General features: G+C 40.8%; 1 protein-coding gene across 3 annotated transcripts in view; it reads right to left on the reverse strand.

Annotated features, from left to right (window-relative positions):
• Positions 1-23,842, reverse strand: part of fhod3b (formin homology 2 domain containing 3b) — a 519,315-nt gene extending 495,473 nt beyond the window's left edge. The window contains exon 1 of one of the 3 annotated variants that reach the window (XM_059945317.1): positions 23,244-23,842. In XM_059945317.1, coding sequence (XP_059801300.1) covers positions 23,244-23,408 — 165 coding nt within the window. In that variant the 5' untranslated portion in view covers positions 23,409-23,842. The remainder of the gene's footprint in view (positions 1-23,243) is intronic. The other 2 variants (XM_059945318.1, XM_059945319.1) reach the window with 2 other exon arrangements.
• Between the last annotated feature and the right edge of the window lie 1,832 nt (positions 23,843-25,674).

A 25,674-nucleotide genomic window follows, 5' to 3' on the forward strand; every position in this document is an offset into this window, starting at 1 on the left:
CTGCATCTTCCCCATACATCTGCTCTCAGCCCATCCTCCTGCAAGGGTTCCCCTCGCCCTTACTACCACCCTATGAGCTTCCACATCCAACACATCATTCTGAATAATTTCTGCCGTCTACAATAGGATCCTGCCACTTCACCAGCAAATCTGACAAGGCCATCTACTGTACTGGCCTCCTGCACAGCAGTGACAACATAGATCAGGGGACCATTTTGTCAAACATGGTTGTTCCATCCACCACAAAAGGCAAGATTTCTTGGTACCCACCCATTTCATTTCAACTTCCCATTTTGACTATTCAGTCCTTGGCTTCCTCTGTCACAATGAAGCCCCTTCTCTGGTTGGCAAAGCCCCATTCTGTCTTGGTAGCCCCAATCCCATGGCATGAACACCATTTTTTTAAAATTCCAGTAAGTTCCTTCTCCACCCTTCTCTCTTTCCCCCTCCCATCCTCCACTCTGATTCCCCTCTCACACACTCTCCACTCCTCAACCACCTATCATCTTCTGGTGCACCTCCTACTTCCCCTTCTTCCCTGGTTCACTGTGCTCTCATATCAGATTCCTTTGTTTTCAGCCCGTTAACCTCTTCCACCTATCATCTGCCAGCTTTTTACTTCATACCCCCTCTTTCACTCACCTTCCCCCCTCATCCACCTACCACCTGCCAGCTTATACTCCTTACCCTCCCCTTTTTATTCTGGCTTCTTCCCTCTTCCTTTCCAGTTGTGGTTTAGAGATACAGCACAGCAATAGACCCTTCCAACCTAAAGAATCTGTGCTGCCCAATTACAACCACATGATGAATTAGCCTGCTAACCAGTAGGTCTTTAGAATGCGAGAGGAAATCGGGAGTACCTGGAGAAAACTCATGTGGAGAGAGTGAGCAGCTCTAAGTTCTTGGGTGTCAGGATCTCAGAGGATCTAACCTGGTCCCAACACATCGATGTAGTTATAAAGAAGGCAAGACAGCAGCTGTACTTTATTGGGAGTTTGAACAGATTTGGCATGTCAACAAATATACTCAAAAACTTCTATAGCCGTACCGTGAAGAGCATTCTGACAGGCTGAACGATGTGACTGTGTTGGAGATGCAGATCACTGAACGATGTGACTGTGTTGGAGATGCAGATCACTGAACGATGTGACTGTGTTGGAGATGCAGATCACTGAACGATGTGACTGTGTTGGAAATGCAGGTCACTGAATGATGTGACTTTGTTGGAGAGGGTGTAGGTCACTGAATGATGTGACTGTTTAGACAGGGTGCAGATCACTGAACGAGGTGACTGGAGAGGGTGCAGATCACTGAATGATGTGACTTTGTTGGAGAGGCTTTTGCTTTTGTAATGGTAAAAGGTTGTAAATCTAGTCGGCTCCATCTTGGGCACTAGCCTACAAAGTACCCAGGACATCTTCAGGGAGCAGAGTGTCTCAGAAAGGCAGTGTCCATTATTAATGATCTCCAGTACCCTGGATATGCCCTTTTCTCACTGTTACCATCAGGTAGGAGGTACAAAAGCCTGAAGGCACACACTCAGTGATTCAGGAACGGTGTCTTCCCCTCCACCATCCGATTCCTAAATGGACATCGAGGTCTTTGGACACTACCTCTCTTAAAAAAAATACAAGTGTTTTGTTTTGCATATTTAAAAAAATCTATTCATTCAATATAAGTAATTGATTTACTTGTTTATTTATGTTTATTTTATTTATTATTATTATTTTTTCCCTCTCTCTGCTAGGTTATGTACTGCATTGTACTGCTAAGTTAACTAATTTCACGTCACATACTGGTGATAATAAACCTGATTTTGATTATGGCGGGAATGTACAAACTCCTTACAGACAGCAGCAGAACTGTACTGTGTTGCTGGTCCTATAACAGCCTTACACCAACTACTACATATGACACGGTGCTGCCATGTTGAAGAATCTCAGCACAAAATATCAACCGTTTATTCCCCTCCACTGATATTGCCTGACTTGCTGAATTCCTCCTGCAATGTGTTCGCTGCTGAAGAATTCTAGCATCTGCAGAATCTTTTGCTTTTGTAATGGTAAAAGGTTGCATTGCCCATTTCATATGTTGAAGTCCACAGCTATAAAGCAAAGTTAAAAACAAAAGAAAAAAAAATTGCTGATCCTGAAAATCCAAAGTGAAGACAGAAGATGGTATTACTCAAATCAGGCAGCACCTGCAAGAAGACATTTAGCGTTTCAGGTCAATGAGTGCATCAGCACTCAAATGGCCTTCGCACCATGAGGTGAACGCTGAGCAGGATTATGAGATTAGCTGCAAAAGATGGAAATACTACTTAACCTCAGCTATTTCCCCCCTCAGGCCATACTCCTCCAACACATGGTTTAAATACAGGCAGACCGAAAGGAATTGCTTAGGATATTTATTGTGGACTGTCTAATGCTCACCTGTAGCAGATCCCTGGTTTCTGTTCTATGATGTGCCCAGATATCAGAGGTAACACAGAAATAACTTGTACAGTACACTTTAATCTCCACATAGTACTGATTTTCCATAACCTTTACATTGAGTAGTTAAACAAATTTTAGAAGCCTTTTTCCATTCCTTCAACTAGAGGTTTTTGGAAGTTTATGTTGCATAACAAAAGACCCAAACAAATGAGTGGACAAAATTCCTGCTCCTTTGGTTTGGATGCATATACTTCAGTTTATTTCTGATATAAAACGTTTAAGTGGACAGGACAGGATTCAATATCAATCCCAGTAGTCCTTGAACTTTTCAGAGGAATTGCAAAATCCACACAGGTTGTACTGAAAGCAGATGAGATTTACCTGCTCTCAAAAATGGCTGCCATGACCAGCATTGGTTAGTGTTTCTTTAAAAATGTACAGGATTTAACAAAGCATAATGAATTACTTTCCACAAACTGCAACCAGAACATCATGCACATGCATAAACCTTAATCCTATATAGCTTTCAATCTGCTCCTCTCCAATTCTTGCTACAGCAATGATAAAGCCTATACCCACAAACAGCTGTTCACCTGCAATGACTGAACGGTATTTCAATAGCCTAGTCTCATGTACAGGGATTTGCCATGTATTTTTGGATCAAAGCTGGAATGGTAAATGCAACATCATTGTCCAGCACACCGCCATGTGGGGTACACCTGTTCAAGAATCCAGTCCTCATTTGTAACAGGTCATAAACGTCAGACAACACCCCTGAGAAAGATTTTATAACTTACAACGTAAAATATCTCCCCATTTGAAATAAGATTTAAGCAGAAAGTCTGTTGTTTCCTGCCCAATAAAAGGAAATATTTAACCCAAGAGCCAGCTGTTGCTAAAAGTCAAATGCTTACTTCTGCAACATATTTCAGAGTTTCAAGAAAACCTAAAGCACACGCCTATAAGCCACTAAAGGACTTCTGAGCATTAATCATTGCGGTAATGTATCAAAGAAAGGCAACAGTCACAAGCACCCATAAGTAGTACCCTACTTTGATTAGTAACATTGAACAATGGATTGACAGCGTCCAAAACAGATTGCTTCAGTGTGGAATTCTTGCAGTTGTCAGCGTTTATGCTCTGACTGTTTCTGCAGACACCTCTCAAAAGGTTATGCGATAACATAAGCAACACATTAACAGCTTCTGCTTTCTGTGGCAAAAGAATGAAATGGAAGCCCCAGGGATACAGGGTTAGAATGGGAGTTGAGTAGGGAGGCGGTGTGTGTACTGTCCTGTCAGTTGGGGGGGGGGGGTGGGGAGGAGAGATAGTGGGCAAAGAATGACAAGTCTCTGCAAAAGGTATACTTTATACAAATGGACTGAGAGACATTCAATGGCTACATCCAGGTTGCCAGGAATATCTCTCCAAGTTCAATCTATGAATCACCTCCTTCAGCCCATAACCCTTCTGTCCAGGGCCAGTCTTTCCAGGTGTCCCTAGGTGTAGCCCATCATCCTAACATCCTTCCTCTCCCAGGCACAAGGTCTTTGGAGCTTCTATGGCTCTGTTTGTTTATTTATTTATTTTAAAGGATAGGGTCGTCAGCTCCATGCCCACCGCCCCCTTTTTTTGCCGAAGCCAGGCTTAGTCCATGGTGGAGGTCATATCACCTGCAATTCAAACAAATCCTCATGGCCACTCTGCTTAGTTTGGGGAGGGGTGGGAGGGGATTTAAAAAGGAATTTTCTTTCCTAGTACAACTGCTTCCCCAGTACAGCAGTGTGCAACCCCAAACAGTCAGAGACTATGAAGCAAAAAGCAACTGTCTGCCTTGATTGAAACGGACCAAAATGAGGAGTTGCATCAGGAGGCTGGAGGAGGAGGAAACCAGTTTGAACAAAGAATGTAGCTTGAGAGTTGGACCTTCACATAACAGCCCTGAAATTATGCTAAGAGTTTTATTCTCAAGGAAGAGATCAGTATTTTCAGGTCAGTGAGATTTACAGTCCTATTATTAGCAAATACTGTATGATATGTTATCATTGTTGGGAATGTGAGTGGAAGATTGTTGGGAGTACGTGTGCTATTATAAATCAGAAGATAAAATACAAGGTGGGGGGGGGGATGAAATGAAAATTAAAAATCAAAGTTCCAACTGTGCACAACTCCTGTTCAAACTATCGACTGCAAATTAACATTGAGAATTATGAAGGAATATTTTGGCTGTTAAAGTGCATAGGTGTTGTGCATATTTACTGAACAATAATGGATACAAGCCTTGCCTTAATAGGTGCCATGTCAGTTGTTTAAGTGAATAATGGGAAAGCTTATGGCAACAAGTCCTGATCAAATGGCCTTTTGCAGTAGTTATTCCCATTTTTAATACTTTATAGTTACTGTGCTGCAGTGAGAAAAGTATAACATACAAACAAGACAATAATTTAATAAGCTTAATTCTCTCTCCAGAGTGTAAAATGGAAAAATCATGCATGATACTGTATCCTGAACATGGCTTATTCTAATTTTGAAGTGTACAGAATTAAATTAGGTAATCCCACAGCAATACAAAATAACAGTATCTGCACATTGTTACTCACTGAATGTCCAGTTTTTAAAAACTTCAGCTGGCTCAACCAGTGATAATTTCAATTCCATTTGGGGTAAAGATTAAAACAAGGCCAGTTCCCTCTTGGAGAGGACTCCTAATGATAAAAATCAAGGAAATTAGAACTGGTTGATCTAGCAGACAATAACTCTAGTTGGTTTCTTGTTTTTAGTTCATAAGAGTGCATGTCCGTCTGCCTTGAACACACCAAATCTGATCCCACAGTTCTCAGTTTACATTGTGACTCACCATTTTTTTGGCTCTAATCTGGTTTTGGCTTGAAAACTAAAAGGTCCCTGGTTCCGATTAGACTTGACCGTCTAAAACCATGGCCTGGCCAATACTGAGCACAACCCAGTCAGAAGAGACAAGTCAACCTTCTAGAGAGTTTAGGTCAGCATATGTATGTGGAACCTCCCCAAATTAAATTCCTCCCACCTCCACATTTCTCTTACACATTGAAAAATTAATTCTGGAGATCCCCTCAAGAGGAAACTTTAGGGATTTGTTTTTCACAATTAAACTCTTATGTTGGACTTGCAACTCAAAAAAGAAATGCATGGGTTGGGGGTGGGGGAGAGAAAGAAAGACTATTGTACATTTGAAATCACTGTGACTGATCCCAATCAGCAATTCACCTTGAACTGCTGGTGTTGATTTGATTTTTGCTTTCCCAGTGAGAGCAAGAATTTAACTTTCTTCATTCAAGCCATAATGCTGCACTGAATGATTGTTGCAGGGTGTACTTTTAGCTAAGACACATTTACCAATTGTTCACGAGACAACAATTCTTCAAGGCCAGCTTTTATCAATTATAATCACAACCGAGTACAAGCCAACAAACAAGAATATATATTATTTTTAAATGGCTATGGGGCTAGGTCAGTGACAAGCACGAGGAACCATAAAGCTGTTAGCAACAACTCAAGACTAGAATAATGTCCGGGCAGTTAGCAAAATAAGCTTGCAGAACGGGCAGTGTGAATATCCAAAAAGGATGCAGCACCGTGGACCAAAGGGTAGTAACTCATTAAACAATTTTCAATATTTGGATTCGGAGAAAGAAGACGTAGCGCAAAGTGCTCAACAAGATAATATCAAAAGACCACAGACCCATTCTGAGACATGTGCAGCTGATAACTGATCAGGTACAATGCAAGATGAGGACAGAGAAAAAAACCTGCTGGGTGCAGTCACCCACTGATTCAATAGTGAGGAAAGAAGGGACATTCTGCAAGCTCAAGACTCAAAAAGAGAGAGGATATATGAGAGATTCTTGCAGTAGATTAGATCAAGTGACATTCTCCCATACCAGGTTACTCGGTGCAACATTAGTCTATATTACAGCAAACCTTAAGTGAGAAATTGCTGATGTACAGAACTTCGTACTTTCACTTTTAAAAAATGACCAAAATAGCAACTGTCACAAAATTTAAAAATACAAACTCTTTTCCCCTCTAGTCCATCACTACCTCTGCCACCGGGAATTTATTTAATTTAGAGTTCAAAACCATTTAAAACTAATTCTAGGAAGATGATGTACAGCAATAAGTGGTATTCCCAGACATTTATCTGTTGATATTACACTTAAAAAGGAACTAAGTGAAGAGGCTACTTATCATAATAAATTATTCTTGGACCAGTTAGGAAATGCAATATTGGAAGTTCCCTTCATTTGGAAGCATGCAATTTTTACTTTAAAAAGCTATCTTCATTCATGGTACCTTTACAAAGCACCCATGTTTTTAAAAATGTCACATGCACACATTAGATGCAAGGGAATTGTCCAAAATCTTGGTTGAAACATAGCATGTTCTGATCCAGTTGATCAAACACACGCAAATAAGTTTTAACATTCTGACTTGCACATCACCAGGGACAGTACTGAGTTTCAACAGAAACTTTATAAGTTGCTGAAACAAATATCAAGACTGTCAAAATTCTAATCCTCTGAGACTTCGTAATATAAAAACAAACTGTGCACTGGATCTAACAGGATCTCGGCCCTGTACTGTACTCTTTTCCATAGATGCTGCCTGGCCTGCTGAGTTTCTCCAGCATTTTGTGTGTGTTGCAAGGACATCAACTTTCTTTAGTCTGTGAACAGATTCCTAATGATATATGACACCATACAGTAGGTTCAAGTGGTAAATGTGTGGACATTTATTTTGTGAATTGGAAGGAAATGTTTTATGAAATTGCATAAATTCCTATAATTCAATTCAGCTTTCTCTCATATAGCGCAAATCCAGAAATCAATCTTCCAATAGACAGCAAACAGACCTTTCTGACCAACCAGCTTCCAGTCTCCTCTTCCATTAATTTTAACATTTCAATTTTGTGTGGCTGTCAAAACTTCCCTATGTCATATGTCCCAGATATTTGTATTATTTTGTCATATATTCCCCATTCTAGCAGAGCACCACTGTATATCCTGACCAGCCTTAACAATGCCCGGTATGGGAATTTCAAGGCATCTGACAAGACCCTGCAATGAATTGAGAGAACGGATGAGAGTCTTCAGTGTCTCCCTCCCACCTCCCACCCCCCCCCCCCCCAATTCTGAACATATACCAGAAGCACTACATGTGAAGATTCCTCAGCAGTGTCAAGGACCCCACTCATCCATCCCACAATCTCTCTGACCTAGCCAGATAGAAGGCACTGCAGTACAGCACAAAGACTGTTGGGCTGGCTAACAGCTTCCTCTCCCAGAGACTTCTGAACACCATGCTACCACCTAGTGCACCTTGCTTATGATGGAGCCAGCAGCTTCATACTGTTGTATATTTAACTATGTCATATACAGCACAGCTGTCCCCTGGTTTACGCCACTTCGCTTTTACAAAAGACCTATATTAGTAACCTGTTTTCACATTACAAAGAGGATTTTTGCTTTTATGAAAATTTTTCCCCATATAAATTAATGGTTTTGCGCTTTACACCATTTCGGCTTAATAAAGGTTTCATAGGGACACTCTACCTTTGTAGGAGGGGTGACACATGTATATGACATTGTTAACTTGCACATTTACAGAATATTTTTATTACCTACTGTATTAATATGGCATTAACATTTTATGTGCAGGATGTGATGTACATGTACACACACACACAAACACAGAAACGCAGTGTTCTTCACCCTTGGTCGCAAAGGAATGTCGCTTCGCCTAGCTGTATACATGTGTATGGTTGAATGACAATACAACTTGAACTTGATGTTTGTGAGACTCTTGAACAACCCAGTCAACTCCCTGCCTTGCATTTCTGGTCAGCAGTTTTGGATCCTCCAACCAGTGGGAACTTTCACATCACATTTAGCCTGTAATGACTTCTATCAAATCTCAAATTTATCCTCTTAGAAGTCTAATCTTTACCAAGCAGCTGTCACTCTCAGTTCTAATACCCTCCTGGAGAGTATGCTTGTATAGTATCAAAGCCAAAGCTGAGTCCAATATGCAATATAGTGGAATACAGCACACAAACAAGCCCTTTGGCTCACATCAACCACAAACCCGCATTTATACCAATTCCAATTTATTTTCCCCACACTCACAACTCCTATCAGATCCTATCACTCATGTACAACAAGTAGCAATTCACTATGACCAATTTATCTACTGTCCCTCATGTTGTTGGGGTGATGCAGGAAACCAGAGCACCAAGGAGAAACCCATATATTAAGAGGAAGAATATTCATACTACTTGCAAACAAAAGGTCAGGGATGAACAGACCAACTGCGCTGGGAGGGAACAATTCTACTCACTGCATCTGCGCTGCTCCTAGCTTAGGCCAGCCATGTCCAATTTAAGAAATATTGCAGCTATTGAAAGTAATACCTTTGGAAACTAGAAGTCCTTAATTTGCATTCACAGCTTCCTTTGCAACACTTTGCTTTCTTCAGTTGCTTTCATACTTAATTCTAGGAGGCATATTCCTACTTTTCAGACTCATTACATCCACACCTTTCTTAAAACTGGAATCATGTAAGACTGGGCTTGTACAGATATTAGGAATCTTCAACACTTGCATGTTTCTTTTTCCATTGCTTAATCTTAGTCAAGACTGACTAGTTATTAAATTGGAAGGTCTCATTTGAGGATTTATTACTTGTGAACTGGAGATCTAAATGACTCGAGGCAGTACTAAATGGTAGCTGACAAACAAAAATGCCAGTATCCTACAGGAATAAATTTTTAAGAGGGCTGGCAACTGAGCATTAGCAAAGATATGCAAACAGTTTAACGGTATTTAACATGCAACACCTCATTCTTCCCTCATTTTGGTCACTGACTCCACATTACCGCACTAGATTCAGAATACACAAGATATGAACAGATACATGAAGGGTGTAGCAAAAACCAGTTTTTAACAAAACGATACTGATAGTACTGTCACGTTCTCCTTCGGGTGTAACGAAACGCCGAATTTAACGTCCGGATAAACCACAGTTAATAAGAACCAGATCGCAGTAAGATTAACCATTTACTGTTCACTCTTCACATTAACATATGGTGAAAAAGCGTTGCTCTCACTGTGATTTCTCATGCCTGCAAAACTGCTTGTGCTCAGGTGAGCCTCGTGGAAAGCCCCCCACCCTCGCGCTAATTTCAAACCGGTGTTTTCCCACAAGACGCGGCGAAACCGGATGTGACGTCATCGCATGCCGATATATTTTACATGCAATGAATACACTTTAAACACTTCTAATTCTAACTAGAAAATACTATTGAATGAATTACTAAGCGAAAATATTATAAACTAAATAACTGTCGTAAAGACAGCACAAGTACCAGTAGAATACATACTCCACTGTATGACTAGATGTGCTAAATATAGGGAAAAAAAAGCTAAAATCTTGTATTAAAACTGCTGAAACTACAAAACTTAATCTGGGAGAGGTCAGACCAAGTTCCATTTGTGGGCCGTCTTGTACTTAGCACAAGTTACATTCATCTATCGTCAGAAAAATGCAGATAAATTTAGTTTTCTTTGTCCACTAGACCATTTCCCAAATGTTCTGCTTTTATTTCAAGTTTCCAGTATCTGCCATATTTTAGTCCTGCTACTGTTTCTCTAGATACCCGACATCTGAGCTCGAGCCACCGTACTGTTGACCCCAATGTCTTGGCTGAGGCTCAATTTGGATTGGGGGGGTGTTGTTAAAAATCAAATAACGGCAGGAAACATTGTTTAACGATTCACACTGGGAGCAAATTCCACAGCTTAGAATCCAGGACTTCTTTTGATCACAACTCCAAATCTGAGTATTTCTTTTTTTAATATATAAAATCCAAGGCTGCTAGAGTCAATTCCTAACCACCATTATTAGAAACATCCTGCTACTGTTAACGCATTTCACAATTTAAAAATATTTTAATTCTCTTACCCAGACGTGTTGAAATGAAGGGCAGGCCTTAGCAGGGTAAATACAAATGTTACAAATGCATTCACGTTGCTTGAATTCATACTTCCAAACTAGAATGCTAGTTTGTTAACCATACACACATCTCTTGCATGAATCCAAGAGGTCACACAAATGGATACTTTTGACAGACATGCATATTCAGTATAGAGCTATCAAGTTCTATAACTTACTGCATGAATCCACCACTAAATCTCCAATCATTACCAGCTCTTTCATCTTCACTGAATCTTGATTCACCACACACAGAGACTAATTCCATTTTATATGATTTGTATATGGCCCTTGGATTTTGTGCCAATGCATAAACAGAACAGGTTAGGGCTAAAACTGCAATCACAAATTGGTTCACTGGAACTGGGTTTTCATCTTTTCCTTCCCCTCGAGTTTGTTTTCCAGTGTTACAATTTAATGAAGTACAGGAGCCTTTGGTCCCACACCACCAGGTACTGTATCAGTTATTATCCTACAACCATCAGGCTCTTGGCCCAGCCTGGATAACTTCACTCACCTCAACACTGAACTGACTCCAAAACCTATAGATTCACTTTTAAGGACTATAACTGATGTTCTCAGTATTATTTATTTACATTTTTATTATTTGCATGGTATCTTTTTTTGAACATTGGTTGTTTGTCAGTCACTATGCATAGCTTTTCATAAATTCTATTATTTTTTTTCCTGTAAATGCCTGCAAAAAATTAATGTCAAGAGAGTATATGGTGACATCTGTACTTTGATAATGAATTTACTTGGGACTCCAAATTATTTTGCTTTTCCATTCCACTGCACCTCTAATTGCATTTCGGGCAGGTTGGGCTCGTCAGCCTTCGAGAAGGAAAAGTGATTTTGAATCGCCGCTGCCTTGCGGCCATATCCACTCATGAGAAAGGCTTCTGGAGTAAACGCTGAGGAAGAAATCTGGAGCCGGGGCCCCCAGGCAGTTTGATGTCGTTTACACCTTCACTAGTGTTCTAATTTGTTGTCAGCTTTATTTAAATACACGAACTGTAACTCTATTGTTAAAGGGTAGTTTGTCTTTTTTTTAAAAAAAATACCTTTTAAATAGTTCCATGAAAGTTCAGCTATTTGAGACAACCACATAATTGGGACAAAATACACTGGTCCAAATTAACCATAATCCACTGTAATTGTAAAGAAAAAGTACACCAAACTTTATAAAAGGAAAGTGGACAGCTGAATGACTAGAACAAAGTGTAACAGAAAAAGAGCAATTGGCCAGTAAAGATCCAGGGCTTAGAGATACAGAATTTTGGAACACAAATAATTTTGAAAGGAAAAGGGTCATATACTTGGGGTGCAATGACCGAAAATTTGAACCACAGCTTATATTAGCAATAATAGCAATATTCTCAGATTATCTGATTCCAAAAATTCCTGAAGCTATAAAGGGGTGTGGATCAAATGGGAAAAAGAGTGACAAGATCCAAGATTTAAAAAGAAAGTTCATTAATCCACTGGGATCAAACTTGCCAAAAATGTGTAGTAAATGCAAATAATAGTTTCACTGAAAGACACATTGGATCATGTACTGCTTACATACTCAATGATGCACAAGAACCTACTGGGATAAACCAGCTATTTTTCCCAAGTTACTTGCCTTCCCACACACTAAATGTGTGCTCATGGAATAATATGCCGATGACAAGAATGGAATGAAAAAGCAATGCTGCCAAAAGATATTTGAATGATCAGATGCTACCAGTGGCAGATGAAACTGCACAATTAGACACTTCCACTTGACATATAAAAAATCTTAATCAAGTACAGAAGAGCAGTCATTGCTGACCATCAAATACAAGCCATATAATTATTAAACGCTGGGACAGAATTTGGAACAAACCCAAACCAGTCATGTCAGAAACTGGTAGTTATGATAAAACAGAAGTATGGAATGGAAGGGAGTATTCTTCAAAAGGGAACATATTCAATACAAAGTTATGACAGCATATAGAAATTATGCTAATTAGGCAAGATTTCAACACTACATTATACATATAATTAGATGCATTGATGCAGGGTCTTCAAAGACTGCAGAAATCAAATTCAAAACAGGGAACTTTAAAAAAAGTCAGTCTGAACCACTGGTGATTATGTAATTCCACTGACAAAACCTAACTCAAGTAATTTTAAAACTTTCCTGAAGAGTTACAGGATGTTGGTGTGGATATTTGTGGGGTTTAAACAGATCAGTAAATTTCAACCAAATTTTGACCAGAATGAAAAAAGTCACTTAAAAGGGGTGTGTGGACAAACAGCAGTAACAGATCTGGAGTTCTGATACCAAGCCCACATTATTCCAGCAAGTTCAACACTAAAAAAGTGCCAGAAAACGCTGCCTGCCGCTGATGTTTTGGGGATCAGAATCCATTGCAACTCCTGAAAGTGCCTATTGCTGCAGTGTTTTAGATTACAAGATGGAATAAAAATCAATAATGTCAGTTGGCGTGGCAAAAGCAACACCAAATATTGGCAACTCCAACTGGGAGTGGAATTTGAAGGTAATTGGTGGAAACGTACATAATTCGCAGCCACCAACATTAAGTTTGAGATCCCTTAAAGAGGATGGTTTGATAGGATGACTTATTACATTAAGTTGCTACCGCATTTTTTGTGTTTAGTTTAATTGACATTTTATTTGTGAAAACCTACGAAATCATGTACGTAAAGGCACATTGACCATCACGAGATAATGACTCGATTCAAAAATCTCCCAGACAGATTTAAGATGTCGTTTCTCATGCTGAACAAAAGTCATGCTTTTAACTATCACAGCCAATAAAATATGGCCAATTTGATTAAAATGTTCCTTAAATATTAAAGTAAGTTGTAAGAATATAATTATCGAATTGACTTTATTACTTACATAATGCACAAGTAAAAATCTTTACGTTACATCTCTAAGTGTGCAATTTATAACCATTTGCAATAAACAGTATGAACAACATTTCAGTCAATATAACATAGAGATGCAATTGTACAAGTGTGAATTAATCAGTCTGATGGCCTGGTGGAAGAAGCTGCAATGGAGCCTGTTGGTCCTGGCTTTTATGCTGTGGTTCCATTTACCAGATGGTAGTAGCTGGAACAGATTGTGGTTGGGGTGACTTGGGTCCCTAATGATCCTTCAGCCTCTTTTTACACATCCGTCTCTGTAAATGTCCTGAATAGTGGGAAGTTCACATCTACAGATGAGCTGGGTTGTCTGCACCGCTCTCTGTGGAATTCTGCAATTGAGAGAAGTACAGTTCCCATAAATAACAATGATGCAGCCAGTCAGGATGCTCTCAATTGTGCCCCTGTATAAAGTCCTTAGGATTTTGGGGCTCATACCAAACTTCTTCAACTGTCTGGGGTGAAAGAGGTGCTGTTGTGCCTTTTTCCTCCACACAGCTGGAATGTACAGATCATGTGACATCCTCGGTGATGTTTATGCCAAGGAACTTAAAACTGTTCACCCTTTCATCCCCAGATAGACTGATGTCAATAGGGGTTAGCCTGTCCCCATTCCTCCTGTAGTCCACAACCAGCTGCTTGTTTTTGCAACATTGAGGGAGAGGTTGTTTTCTTGACACCACTGACAGGTTGATGATTTCTTCTCTGTAGGCTGCCTCGCATTTATTTAAGACTAGACCAATCAATGTAGTATCGTCAGCATATTTAATTAGCAGATTGGAGCTGTGGGTCGCAACACAGTCATGGGTATACAGAGAGTGAAGGAGGGGGCTCGGTACACAGCCCTGAGGGGCACTTGTGTTGAGGGTCAAAGGGGTAGAGGTGAGGGAAACCACTCTTACCACCTGCCATGTAATCCCCGACCAGCCTCTCAAAGCATTTGCTTAGTACTGAAGTGAGTGCAACAGGACACCAGTCGTTCAGACATGTTACCTTGGTCTTTTGAGGTACAGGGACAATGGTGGACATTTTGAAACAGGAGGGCACTCTACACCGGGAGAGGGAGAGATTAAAAATGCCCATAAACACACCTGCCAGTTGCATACATCCTGAGTACCCACCCTGGGATGCTGCCCGATCCTGTAGCCTTGTTGGAAACACCTGTGTACTTCAGCCTCAGAGATTACCAAGGTGCAGGTCATTTTGGCAGCTCTCCTTGAGGACTCGCAAGTTAGCGATATCAAAACAAGCATAAAAAAGATATGGGAGAGAGGCAGCGATGTTGGTAGCACCGTTGCTCTAGGCTTTGAAGTCTGCAATGGTGCGCAGGCCTCGTCATAAGCTGCATGTGTTGTTTGTGGAGAGTTGTGTCTGGATCTAGTCTCTGTATTGTCGTTTCGCTGCCTTGATGACTTTGCGCAGATGGAAGCGGCATTTACTGTGCAATTAATGTGAGCATTTCTGAATACTGTCTCAACACATGCATATTTCAGTAAAAAAATGTTCAAATAATTAAATGCCCACCTATGCTTTAAGGTAGACTTCAAACTAGTTTACTGCAAACCTAAACTAGTACTATATACCGATGATTCAGAAAGGAGTTGAGCCAAAAAAAAATCACAGAGTCAAAAATAAAGTGATTAAGCTTCTAATACAAAAGGCCGAAAAGCAGAGAAACTAGTTAATCTATGCAGGAACCAAAAGAAGCAAGGCTCCAATGATAGCAAACAAAGCCCAACACCCTCATTAAAAGGGTTTGCATCCTGAAAAAGCAGCAGCCTATGACATTACCAAAGTTGGATTGGGTCCCATGTAAGACAGACCTATTTAAAGAAGGTCAGCAATTTTTAGCAATTTTGCAGACTACGCTACTTGCAGTGCCAGAACTTCACAGTAATTAATTTAAGTTAGAGGATGGAGAGAAAGTAACCTACCACTTCAGAAAGATAAATCTATTGACAAGGCTAGAAATCCCATGAATGCCACAGAACTGCTGTCCAAACTTTTACTAGGTTACTACCAGACTTCACCATGCTGCAACAGCTTCTGAAAGAGATTGGCATGGCAGCAGGAAGAACAGCAGAATATCTGCAGGGAAATCTTAGACCTTCCAAGTGACAAAGACACTGAAGCATGTCAACAAGGATTTCAGTTATGGATTGGAGCGATGTCAAGCCAAATCTTCAGCAGTCCTCAAGGAAGGAACCAGACTGAACCAGAAGTGCTTCTATGGACAAAGTGCAGACACAATGACTGAACACAAGACAGAAAAAAACAAGGAGAAAATAGAGAAAAAGTGTCAGAAAAATCATAGGGTATGTGCAAGGCCTGAGAGACTGGAAAAGTAACAAGGATTGCACGAAGACATTCAAAAACACTATTACAAGAATCGACAGAAGTCCCATTATTGGTGCAAGTTATTGCCAGGAATCAGTCACAATCTAATTATCTACAGGCTGCATGAGAACCTCACTGGTAAATGTCTCTTTAAAAATCTCCAGAAATTACTGCCCCTTTAGTGACATCTTATTAAAGCTTATTAAAATGGGTGCAAGGCTGTTACAGAATTAAAATAAAATATATCCTCCTACCGCAGCCCCTAAATGAACCATTAAACTGTTACCATCCAACATTACGGCTCTTGGTAAGAAAGACTACATAAGCTTTAGTGGAGGAAGTATATAAATGAAGAAAAAAATGGAGCAGGGTCATTTGAAAAGGAAAGCCCATTAAAAATGTAATCAAATTCAATCATAGCAGGTATTGGATTCCAGATCTTGACTTATCAATCGCAGTTGTGCTATTGAAGGCATGTTCTGCAGTGCAAGGACAGAATATAAAGTGCAATGCTTTAATTACCAACAAATTGTAAAAACGCAACAAAAGTGTACAAAAACATGTACCAGTAATCTCTCAAGTCTTTCTCTTTCAGATCTTCTTATCCAACCATCTTTCTTGCTCCCTTTTCAAGCAACTTCTTTGACTCAAGTATCTTAAGCTGCTTCACAGAACAAAGGAAAAGTTTGAAAAGATAATCATCCTCACTACAGAAGGAATCCACTTACAAGATACCACCACCTTTCCCCAAACCCAATTCCTTCCATAATGCAAGATGGCTTTCCTCCTTCTAGAACTACTGTAATTCATAGTTTTTGTAAATGTCTTTAAAGGAAGGCATGTTGCTAAGTACATTTCATACAATTGCATCATCACAACTGACATTAAATACTTCAAAATTCATTTGTCGTTCCCTATAGATTTCAGCTAAAGCTAAGAATCCCTGCTCTTCATCCTGCATCTATTATCCTCATCCATGTTCAACTACCAATACAATACTCATCTCCAATCCATCAGTAAGAGACAACATAGGCAGCTTCCACATATTGCTTGGACAAACAATGGTGTTAAGCTCAAAATGTTTGTACTAACTACATTTGTCCCAACATATTAGTGTATCAAAATCTATCTGTCACCATGCCCGTACAAGACAGCCATTCTCATGTCTTGTGTGGACATGGTGACTAGGATGTATTTTAATTCAATGAGGTTCCTTCCATGTTGCACAACCTGCATTGATACCCGGTCTGTCTCTGAGCACTGAACCATGCAACACAAGTCAACAAGAACAGACAGCAAAGCCTCTTCAGTCTGCTCCACTATTAACTCCCATTAATGAAAGGAGAGATGATGAAAATCATGTGACCCAACAGTAACAAAGTCAAAAATGGAAATGCAAGATTTTTTTTGAAAAGCCTGATTACAATCACTGAAACATCTGCAATGTAGTACTTTGACACAGAAATCTAAGTCAAACTAAACAGATAGAGATCTGGATGAAGTTATTTTTGAGTAATACTTCATTAAATGAATAGCTCTTAAAACCTACAAATATGTCATACAACAAACAGCACAGCGTTGAATTGAAAACCAGATTCTTAACAGATGCCCATGTCAATACACAGGAGGCACTCTATCAATGCACTGAATGATACCAACAGAGTCGCAGATTTTTGAATATGATGCAAAACCCAAAATCTATCATGCTCTTGCTCATTATCCACATTTCTCAATTTTCCCATGTTTCAAATTTAAAATGCAGGTTGACTTTAAAACAATGTCCTCATTTAGATCCTGAAGATAAAGACAGCACCAATTTCCCTCAAATCTCCTTCATTCTGTAAAGGCATCCAGATTTCAGAAATCAAGGCATACAGTCATTCTGTCTTTCAATCTTCATGACCTTTCTTTCTTCAGCTTTCTGAAGTAAAGTTTTAGTCACCAAAAAACTAATTTGCCCAAGTCTTCTTCTCTTCCCCATTCCCTTAACCCTCTTCAACAAGACACATCTTTGCCATTGACTAATAAAGACTCTACAGTTATCAATTATCTCACTTAGACCAGATGTTTAAGCATTGCTAGCCAGACTGATAAGCTGAAGGTGAGTTAACAGAGAGCCTTTACTATTGAAAGCTTTTCAATGAGAGTGAACTCAGCCTATAGGTAGAGCAGGATAAATTTGTGTCATCATATTCTGTCACTTGGCAAAAATCACAGTTTCTAGTTAGTAGGTCACGAGACTCACATTAGCAATACCAAAGCCTAAAATTCCAACTATTCCACCACCAATTTTGGACCACAAGATTGCAAACTTTTTATTATTATTTCACAATTACATCTGGCTCTATTGCATCTATAAACCAAATTCAAAAGTCAGCAATGACATTGAAAACAATTCAAATAAAACCAGAGCTCACAGAGACTCAAATGCTTAACAGAAGAAAAACATCTGACTTGATCGTTGCCTTGTGCTACATTTCTGCAGCATTTATTGTTTTGTTTTGTCGGGGAGAAGGAGTGAAGGGAGTTGTACGCTAATTTCCTTCGAACAGAGTTAGGATAAGGGGAGGTGGCAGGTGAAACTTTACTAAATTTTTTATCCAATGACTCTTGTAGGATAAAAAATAAGATGCAGGCTGCCTGTTTTCTTTGCTTTTATTCACTAGGGTTAGGACCATAAAGGCATATGTGGGCTGGATATTCTAGACAGATTACAGATTCAGGAAATCAGAGGTCTGTAAACCTTAAAAAGATATCAAGTCTTTCATTTTAAGGTTTTTTGGCAAATCTATTTGGGCTAGTCCTACCTCCACGGAACCTGCTTATTTATGCAAAACATATTGACTAATTAGGGCCAGGCCAGGCCAGCCCCTAGCAGATCAATCTTAGATCCACTCTCCTCATTTTCCAATACCTCTCCAATTTGGAGCCATTCACATATCCTTTTGATACTTTACGAACTTAACCGCACCAAGGGCTAATTTACAGTGGCCAATTAATCCACAAACTCATCTTTCAGATATGGAAGGAAATCAGACCACCTAGGTGGAAACCCACACCGTCACAGGGAGAACATTCAAACTCCAAACATCGAAAATCAAACTTATCCTTTGGACCCAAAGAGTCTAGCATCAAATGCTTTGCTACAATACACGTTTCTCATCTTATAACAAACTAACAATCATTTGAGCTGACTCAAATAAAAATATACAAATATAATTACTTAAAAATCTACAGTCAAAAAGGTGAAGATCAGTGCATTACAACAACATTAATGTCAGTTTTACCAATAGTAAGGAATATTAGCAACAATTGTAGGAGCTATTGAGACTGGGAATAGGAGTGGCTGTGCTAGGCGCAGAGAAAGGGAAAAGGTGCAGGATTCATGTAACTATCATATAAATATTTCAAAGCAGACACTAAAGACTTTAAAGCTTTCAGTTGTGGTCATTCAGAAATTACTGGGAGGAAGGTTAAAATATTAACGTTGACATAGGTCAATATTTGCTTTAACTAAAAGGAAACAGCCGAAAATACTTTAATTTTGCTGCCAAAACTGCATTTATTGTCTGACCCTGGTGGTACAGACAGTCGCCAATTGTGATGTCTAGCACTAAGCAGTCATGATGCTCCCAAGATGGTGTTGGACAGCAAGATCAAGGATCTTGGCCCAACTCTTAAATGTCACAACACTCATTCTTTCCAAAGCCAAGCAACAATGATGTCACAAAACTTCAATGCACATTGTGTAATACCTTTCATATGGTTAGGAGCTTGTAATTAGATCTCTCATGAATGTTAATTACATTTAAATAATATTATTAAAAAATGCTCCAAGATTCTTCAAGGTAGTGGAAAAGTAGTATAGGTCAAAAATAATGGAGATACAAGGAGGAATAACAACATTTCTGATGATAGACTATTGACCCAAAATATTAACTATTTCTCACCTGAGATCAAAGTAAATTCAAAATAAATTTATCAAAGTACATACATGTCACTATATACAACACTGAGATTCATTTTTTGTGGGCATACTCAATAAATCTACAGAATAATAACCAATAAAAAAATGAGTCTGCCCAAGTTGGTTGTTTAGAGTGCTGAAGACAACAAACTGTGCAAATATGAAAAGAAATCACAATAAATAAAGCAACAAATAGAGAACATGAGATGAAGAGTGTTTGAAAGTGAGTCCATTGGGTGTGAGAACATTTCAGTGATGGGCCAAGTGAAGCCATTAAGTTACCCTCTTTTGATCAAGAGCCCTATGGTTGAGGGGTAGTAACTGTTCCTGAACCTGATGGTGTGAGTCCTGAGGCTCCTGTACCTTTTTCCTGATGGCAGGAGCAAGAAGAGTGCATGGCCTGGATGGTGGGGATCTCTGATGATGGATCTTGCTTTTATATGAGCATTTCATGTAGATGTGCTCAATCGTGGAGAGGATTTTATTCACTACTCTTTGTAGGATTTTCTGTTCAAGGCATTGATGTTTCCATACCAGTTTGAGATGCAGCCACTCAAGATAGCCTCTACTACACATCTATAGAAGTTGGTCACAGTTTTAGATGTCATGCTGAATTGTCGCAAACTCCTAAGAGAGGCAGTACTTTCTTCGTAATTGTCCTTGCGTGTTGGGCCCAGAATAGGTCCTCCAAAATAATACCAAGGAATTTAATGCTGCTGACCGTCTCCATCTCTGATCCCCCAATGAGGACTGGCTCATGGAGTCTGGTCTCCTCATCCAGAAGTCAATAATTGACTCCTTAGTCTTGCCGACACCGAGCAAGACGTTATGTCACCACTCAGCGAGAGTTTCAATTTCCTTCTTACATGCTGTTTCATCTGCCTTAATTGCAAATTATTTCCAACATTCTCTGCTGTTATTTCAGGTTTGTTTTGTGGTGGATCAATGAATAAGAGGAACAAAGGAAGGGAGCAGGACATCATTATGATAATTTAATGATACTTACTATTACAGGTTGCTGTTAACCTAGGGCTGAACCTTCATAATCTGAATGACGTACAGGGATAAAGATAGCTCCTCATACAAGTGTACAGATTGGACTGCATCCAATGTTAAAAGGGCACCTGTCTAGCCTTGTACAACAAGACTAAGAGTATGCTTATTACCATGGTAAAGTATATATAATCTATTTCCATTTTGAATCTGGAAAACAGTTTGCTATAAATGTTCATCAATATCAGGTGAAAAGAGTTTAATACAGAACTGCCATCAGCAAACAAAGTGGAAAACCTGAACTTCACAATTCATTCAGTGTGACAGAAAGCAAAAGCCTTTTAAAAATATTTATTCCACTTGCTTTAGCCGTGAATCAGCACTGACAGCAGGCATTATTTTCTTCATTTGGAGCATGCAGCACCTGGTGGAAACTCAAGTGCCTATTTTAAAACCACTATTCCTAACACATGCTAATTGTGCACAAAGCGAGAAACCATTCTGTCACCCAAATCCCACCAAACGGCTGGAAACTCTGAAAAGTAATCCCACTATGAACCAGTAATCGGCTAAACTGAAGCATTTAAGTGACACACCAGCTGACTTCCCCACTTTTAATAAAATTCTCGTCCAACTTCCTAATATTTGAATATTTCAATATTCAAAAAACATTGGTTTCACAGGCTAGTAAGACAAAGCTGATTAATTCCCACTTTATCACTGGGACATATTTATATGGAGGGACCTCACACTAAAAGCAGCACCCATCATCAAGGACTGCCACCATCCAGGCCACGCTCTCTTCTCACTTTGCCACCAGGAAGGAGATACGGCAGCCTCAGGACCCACACCATCAAGTTCAGGAATAGTTATTACCCCACAACTATCAGGCTCTTGAACCAGAGGGGGCAACTTCAGTCACAACAACACAGAACTGCTCCCACAACTTGTGGCCTCACTTTCAAGGACTCTTCATCACTTGTTCTGGATATTTATTCTCTTTTTTTTTTGTTTTTGCATTTGCAGTTTGAATCTTCTGCTCATTGGTTTGGTTGTCCATCCTGCTGGCTGCACAATTTCATTATGTTGCGTTTCCTGTACCTACTGTGAATACCCGCAAGAAAATGGACCTCAGACATATGGTGACACATGCACTTTGATAATAAATTTACTTTGAAATGTCTCTCCTGCCTGGGAAGCCTGCTGAAGAGCCCTGTATCTGAAAATCTGCCACCTCACACCAAGAATCTGAAGCTTTCTTGACCAGGGCGAGTCACTGTCTACTTGGCGACATATCAGTGCCAAACATGATTATGCATAAGCCGATCCAAAAAGCAGCGACAAATGCGTTTGCGCTCACACAAATGCCAGCGTTAACTTGCAGTTTTTGGCCGGTCGGCAAAGTAAACGCCGTGTGCAATTTAATAAATCCAGCCCTCTTTCGTGTTTCCGACAGAAAATAAGCTTTAAATTCTGGATTGAGAACGAGGCTCCGGTCGCAGGGACAGGTGCCGACACGAGAGACTGGATTTGTACAGGTGGTGCTTGGAGCAGCCGCTGAGACACAGTTACTCGAGTACTTAACAGTGCATATGCACATCCTTCTGATCAAACATTAGGCAGAGTGAAAAGTACTGGCAAAGAGAAACTGAACAGTCCCCTGTGTCAAGGGTTCAGGAACCGGGGAAGGGGCAGCCCCCCACCCCACCCTACCCTCCGCCGTCTTTGCGAGTGAAAGATCAGGAGCGGCATTCACCCAGAATAGGTGCAGGTTTTATTAGCTTAACGTTACAAGAGGTGATCCGGGTGCGAGGTCAGAGGAGGGAGATTACGTACTCGGGAATACAGAGGCAATTGGAACCTGTCGCTGGCATTGCCAAAGAACTGGAGAGGGAAGGGAACGAGTCTTTCTGATGGGAAATGAACCGACCCCAGAGGAGCCCAGCTCGGGCAGCGGGCACCTTGGTGCCCATTGTCGCCAACCAGCTCCGAGGAGCTCAGTGTCGCTTTGAGTCGGCGGGTCAGTCGAGCTCAATCCGCACTGCGGTGGTCCCCGCTCGGAGCTCTGCATCAACCCCGCAGTCTGAAACCACCACCCCCGACTTCAGCGGGGAGCCATCAGCACCACCGGCCGCTGACTGAAGCCCGAGTCAATTGCACCAGTGGTTAGGGGAGTGGGGGGAGGGAAGACAATCATTGACATCCCATCACAGAATTTAATTCACACACCACACACACGCATCAGCTCCGCTCCCATGGACAACCTCCCTACAATAGTTTATTGTGCACAAGAGAATGCAATGAAATTGCTCGCGTGAAGCTCAAAGAGTAAACGGTATACAGTGCATTCATAAATACAAAACATAATGCACATTCCGATAAAGTCCCCACATTAGTTTTCTCAATGCCGGGCAACCGGTTGTGCACTGATCCAGCCCACCGAGTTATCAGCTACACTGCTGATCGATACCACACTCCGCCAGCACAGCCGAGTCACCCCCGACCACCAGACAAGGGCCGCCGCCGCCGCCAGCTTTCCCCCCACCGGGACGATGTCTCACCTTGTGCGGAGCCTGCAACAGTCGGTGCACTCCCGCGATCTGATTGATAAGAGAAATGTCCTGCCGGAAAGTGTAGAGCGGGGGGCGGGTGGGCTCTGGAAAGTTGGTGCTGTTGAACGGATCGGTGTCATCGAGGAACTGGACTCTGCAGAGCAAGGTGGCCATGGCCTGTCCATAAACAGAGGCAGAGAGAAAGGGATAGAGAAATGAATCTGTTTCCGAGCCAGCCAGCTCGCCCAGCAAGGGCTTTTTGTAGTACGGGCACCGGCTCCTGCCGCTCGTAACTCAGCTAATCCAAAGTCTGGAGAGAGAAGGGTGAAGAGCTCCCCCTCCTTCCTTCCATCAATCCATCCATCAGCCGTTCTCCGCAGGAGAGCAGACAGCGAGCGGCTTCCGCACCTCCAGGCCGAGCGATAAGCACCGGCCACTCAGCGCCCCCCAGCTGTTAAACTCGGCGAGCTCAGGAGGCCGCAGCCGAGAGGTCACCAATCGTGCAATAAACAAGCATGTGTGTCTCGATCCCCATTTACTGTTGCTACGTTTTTCGTCGCTGCTGCTTCGCCTATCGGGTTTTTAAAAATAAATATTTAATTCTGCCAAAAAGCCCCATTCAAGGTGTCCATTCAGCACCATATCATTGCAAGGGTTGGCTTCCGCAAATCAACAGGTGCAATTGGACTAATAAATTAGTTCCAATGTGATTGCTATACAAGTTAAATCTTTAAAGTTTCATATGCGTTTTGAATTTATTAGTTTCCACTACGTTACGAGCACTAGGAAATCAGATTTTTAACGCTGCAAATACATTCTTTCAATAAGCACACTTCGAGTAAGTGTGGGCGACCGTTAACAATGGAGTGCCAATAGATCCCAGTATAGGAAACTAACGAAGGAAAGGGTGCAGGACTGCTCTTGCATTCTTCAAACTACCGAAGCTCAGTAACAGCAGATATGCAAGGCAAAAGAAAGCGACCAGCGATTATATCGCTTGCACCACCTAGTGGTAGTAGAATTTCTTTCGTTTAATCTTTCCCTTTCCCCTAGATTAGAATATTGCTCCCCTCTGCTTTGATCAACTCAATTTGAACGCAGATTTACTGAATTCTCTCAGCACATATAGGAGCCAATTACTCCTTTCATCTGACCGTTGCCTATCTGACAAGCAGATTCATCCCATTAATACACAAACAACGCCATCACAACTTCACATTTATTTGACCCTCAGTCCTATTTTTGTTAACATAGCCAGCTACTTTCCCCAAAGGGAATTGGCTAGTTTTTATTTATTGCATCCACATCATTTCACAATGACGGCTTTGTATAGCCTGCTTTAAATTTCCCAGTGATCTACATGGCTCAACTTGGAGACACTGTCCTGGAAAATCTTCAAAAGTTGGCCATTTCAGGGTCAACTCTTGGGTTCCAGAAGTTCACGTTACTCCCCTTAGTTCCAAGTAAGGTGTGGTGTACAGCTGTATGAAAGGATGGAATCTGGCAGAAAATAGCGTGTCTGATCACATGATCAAGGTGAAAGTTGATCCTGCTAACCTGTTATTAAACCCCAAGGTAAGAAATACTACCAACATCTGTCCCATTGACTTACTGAGCAGTACAGAAGGAGTAATTAGGTGGCAGGTGTGTGAAATGTGCTAGTGTTTGCAGATATTACTAATAGTTGCAGGGTGGGTGTGATGAACTAAATATACCTGTCTGGACACCCCCCCCCCCCCCCCCCCCCCCCCCCCCGCTGACTGCTCCTGTGGCTCCTCCCACAGACCCCAGTATAAAGGCGATTGAGGTCTGAGCCCTGCCCTCAGTCTCCAGGATGTAGTATGGTGGTCAATTACTGCTTGTTCTTTCTTTCAGTCAATAAAAGCCAGTATCTTGCCTCACCTCTCGGAGAGTTATTGATGGTGCATCAGTGGGAAATAAAGAACAAAGGGAATGTACCTGTGGGACACAAGAGATTCTGCAGATGCTGAAAATCCAGAGTAACACATACAAAATGTTGGAGGAACTCAGCAGGTCAATACCTTAATTGCTGTGTCTCTCTTGTAGAGCAAGTTTTGGTCAATACTTTAAAGGAGAAATCGTTCATTGTTCAGTCCATCCTCTCCTAACCTCTCTGCAACTTAAAACCTTCCCCTCAGCCCAACATTTCCCAGTTCTGACCATTTAACCATTACTCTTTCTACAGATATTATCACCATGTCTTATTTTAAACAACATAACTGCCTGGAAGAGAGCACATTTTAAATTTGCACCACGGCTGCAGAAGGAGAAGTGTGAAAGAAAACCACGATAACCAAACTTAAATCTCCTTCAAGTTACTACTTATCAATTATTTCTCCTGCAATGTACTGAACTTCTTGATCAGAATGCAACTTGATTTAATGCTTCCTCTGGTATCAGCTGCAGGAGCTACTCACTT

The sequence above is a fragment of the Hypanus sabinus genome, chromosome 20 (assembly GCF_030144855.1).
Source record: "Hypanus sabinus isolate sHypSab1 chromosome 20, sHypSab1.hap1, whole genome shotgun sequence".
Classification (NCBI taxonomy): Eukaryota; Metazoa; Chordata; class Chondrichthyes; order Myliobatiformes; family Dasyatidae; genus Hypanus; species Hypanus sabinus.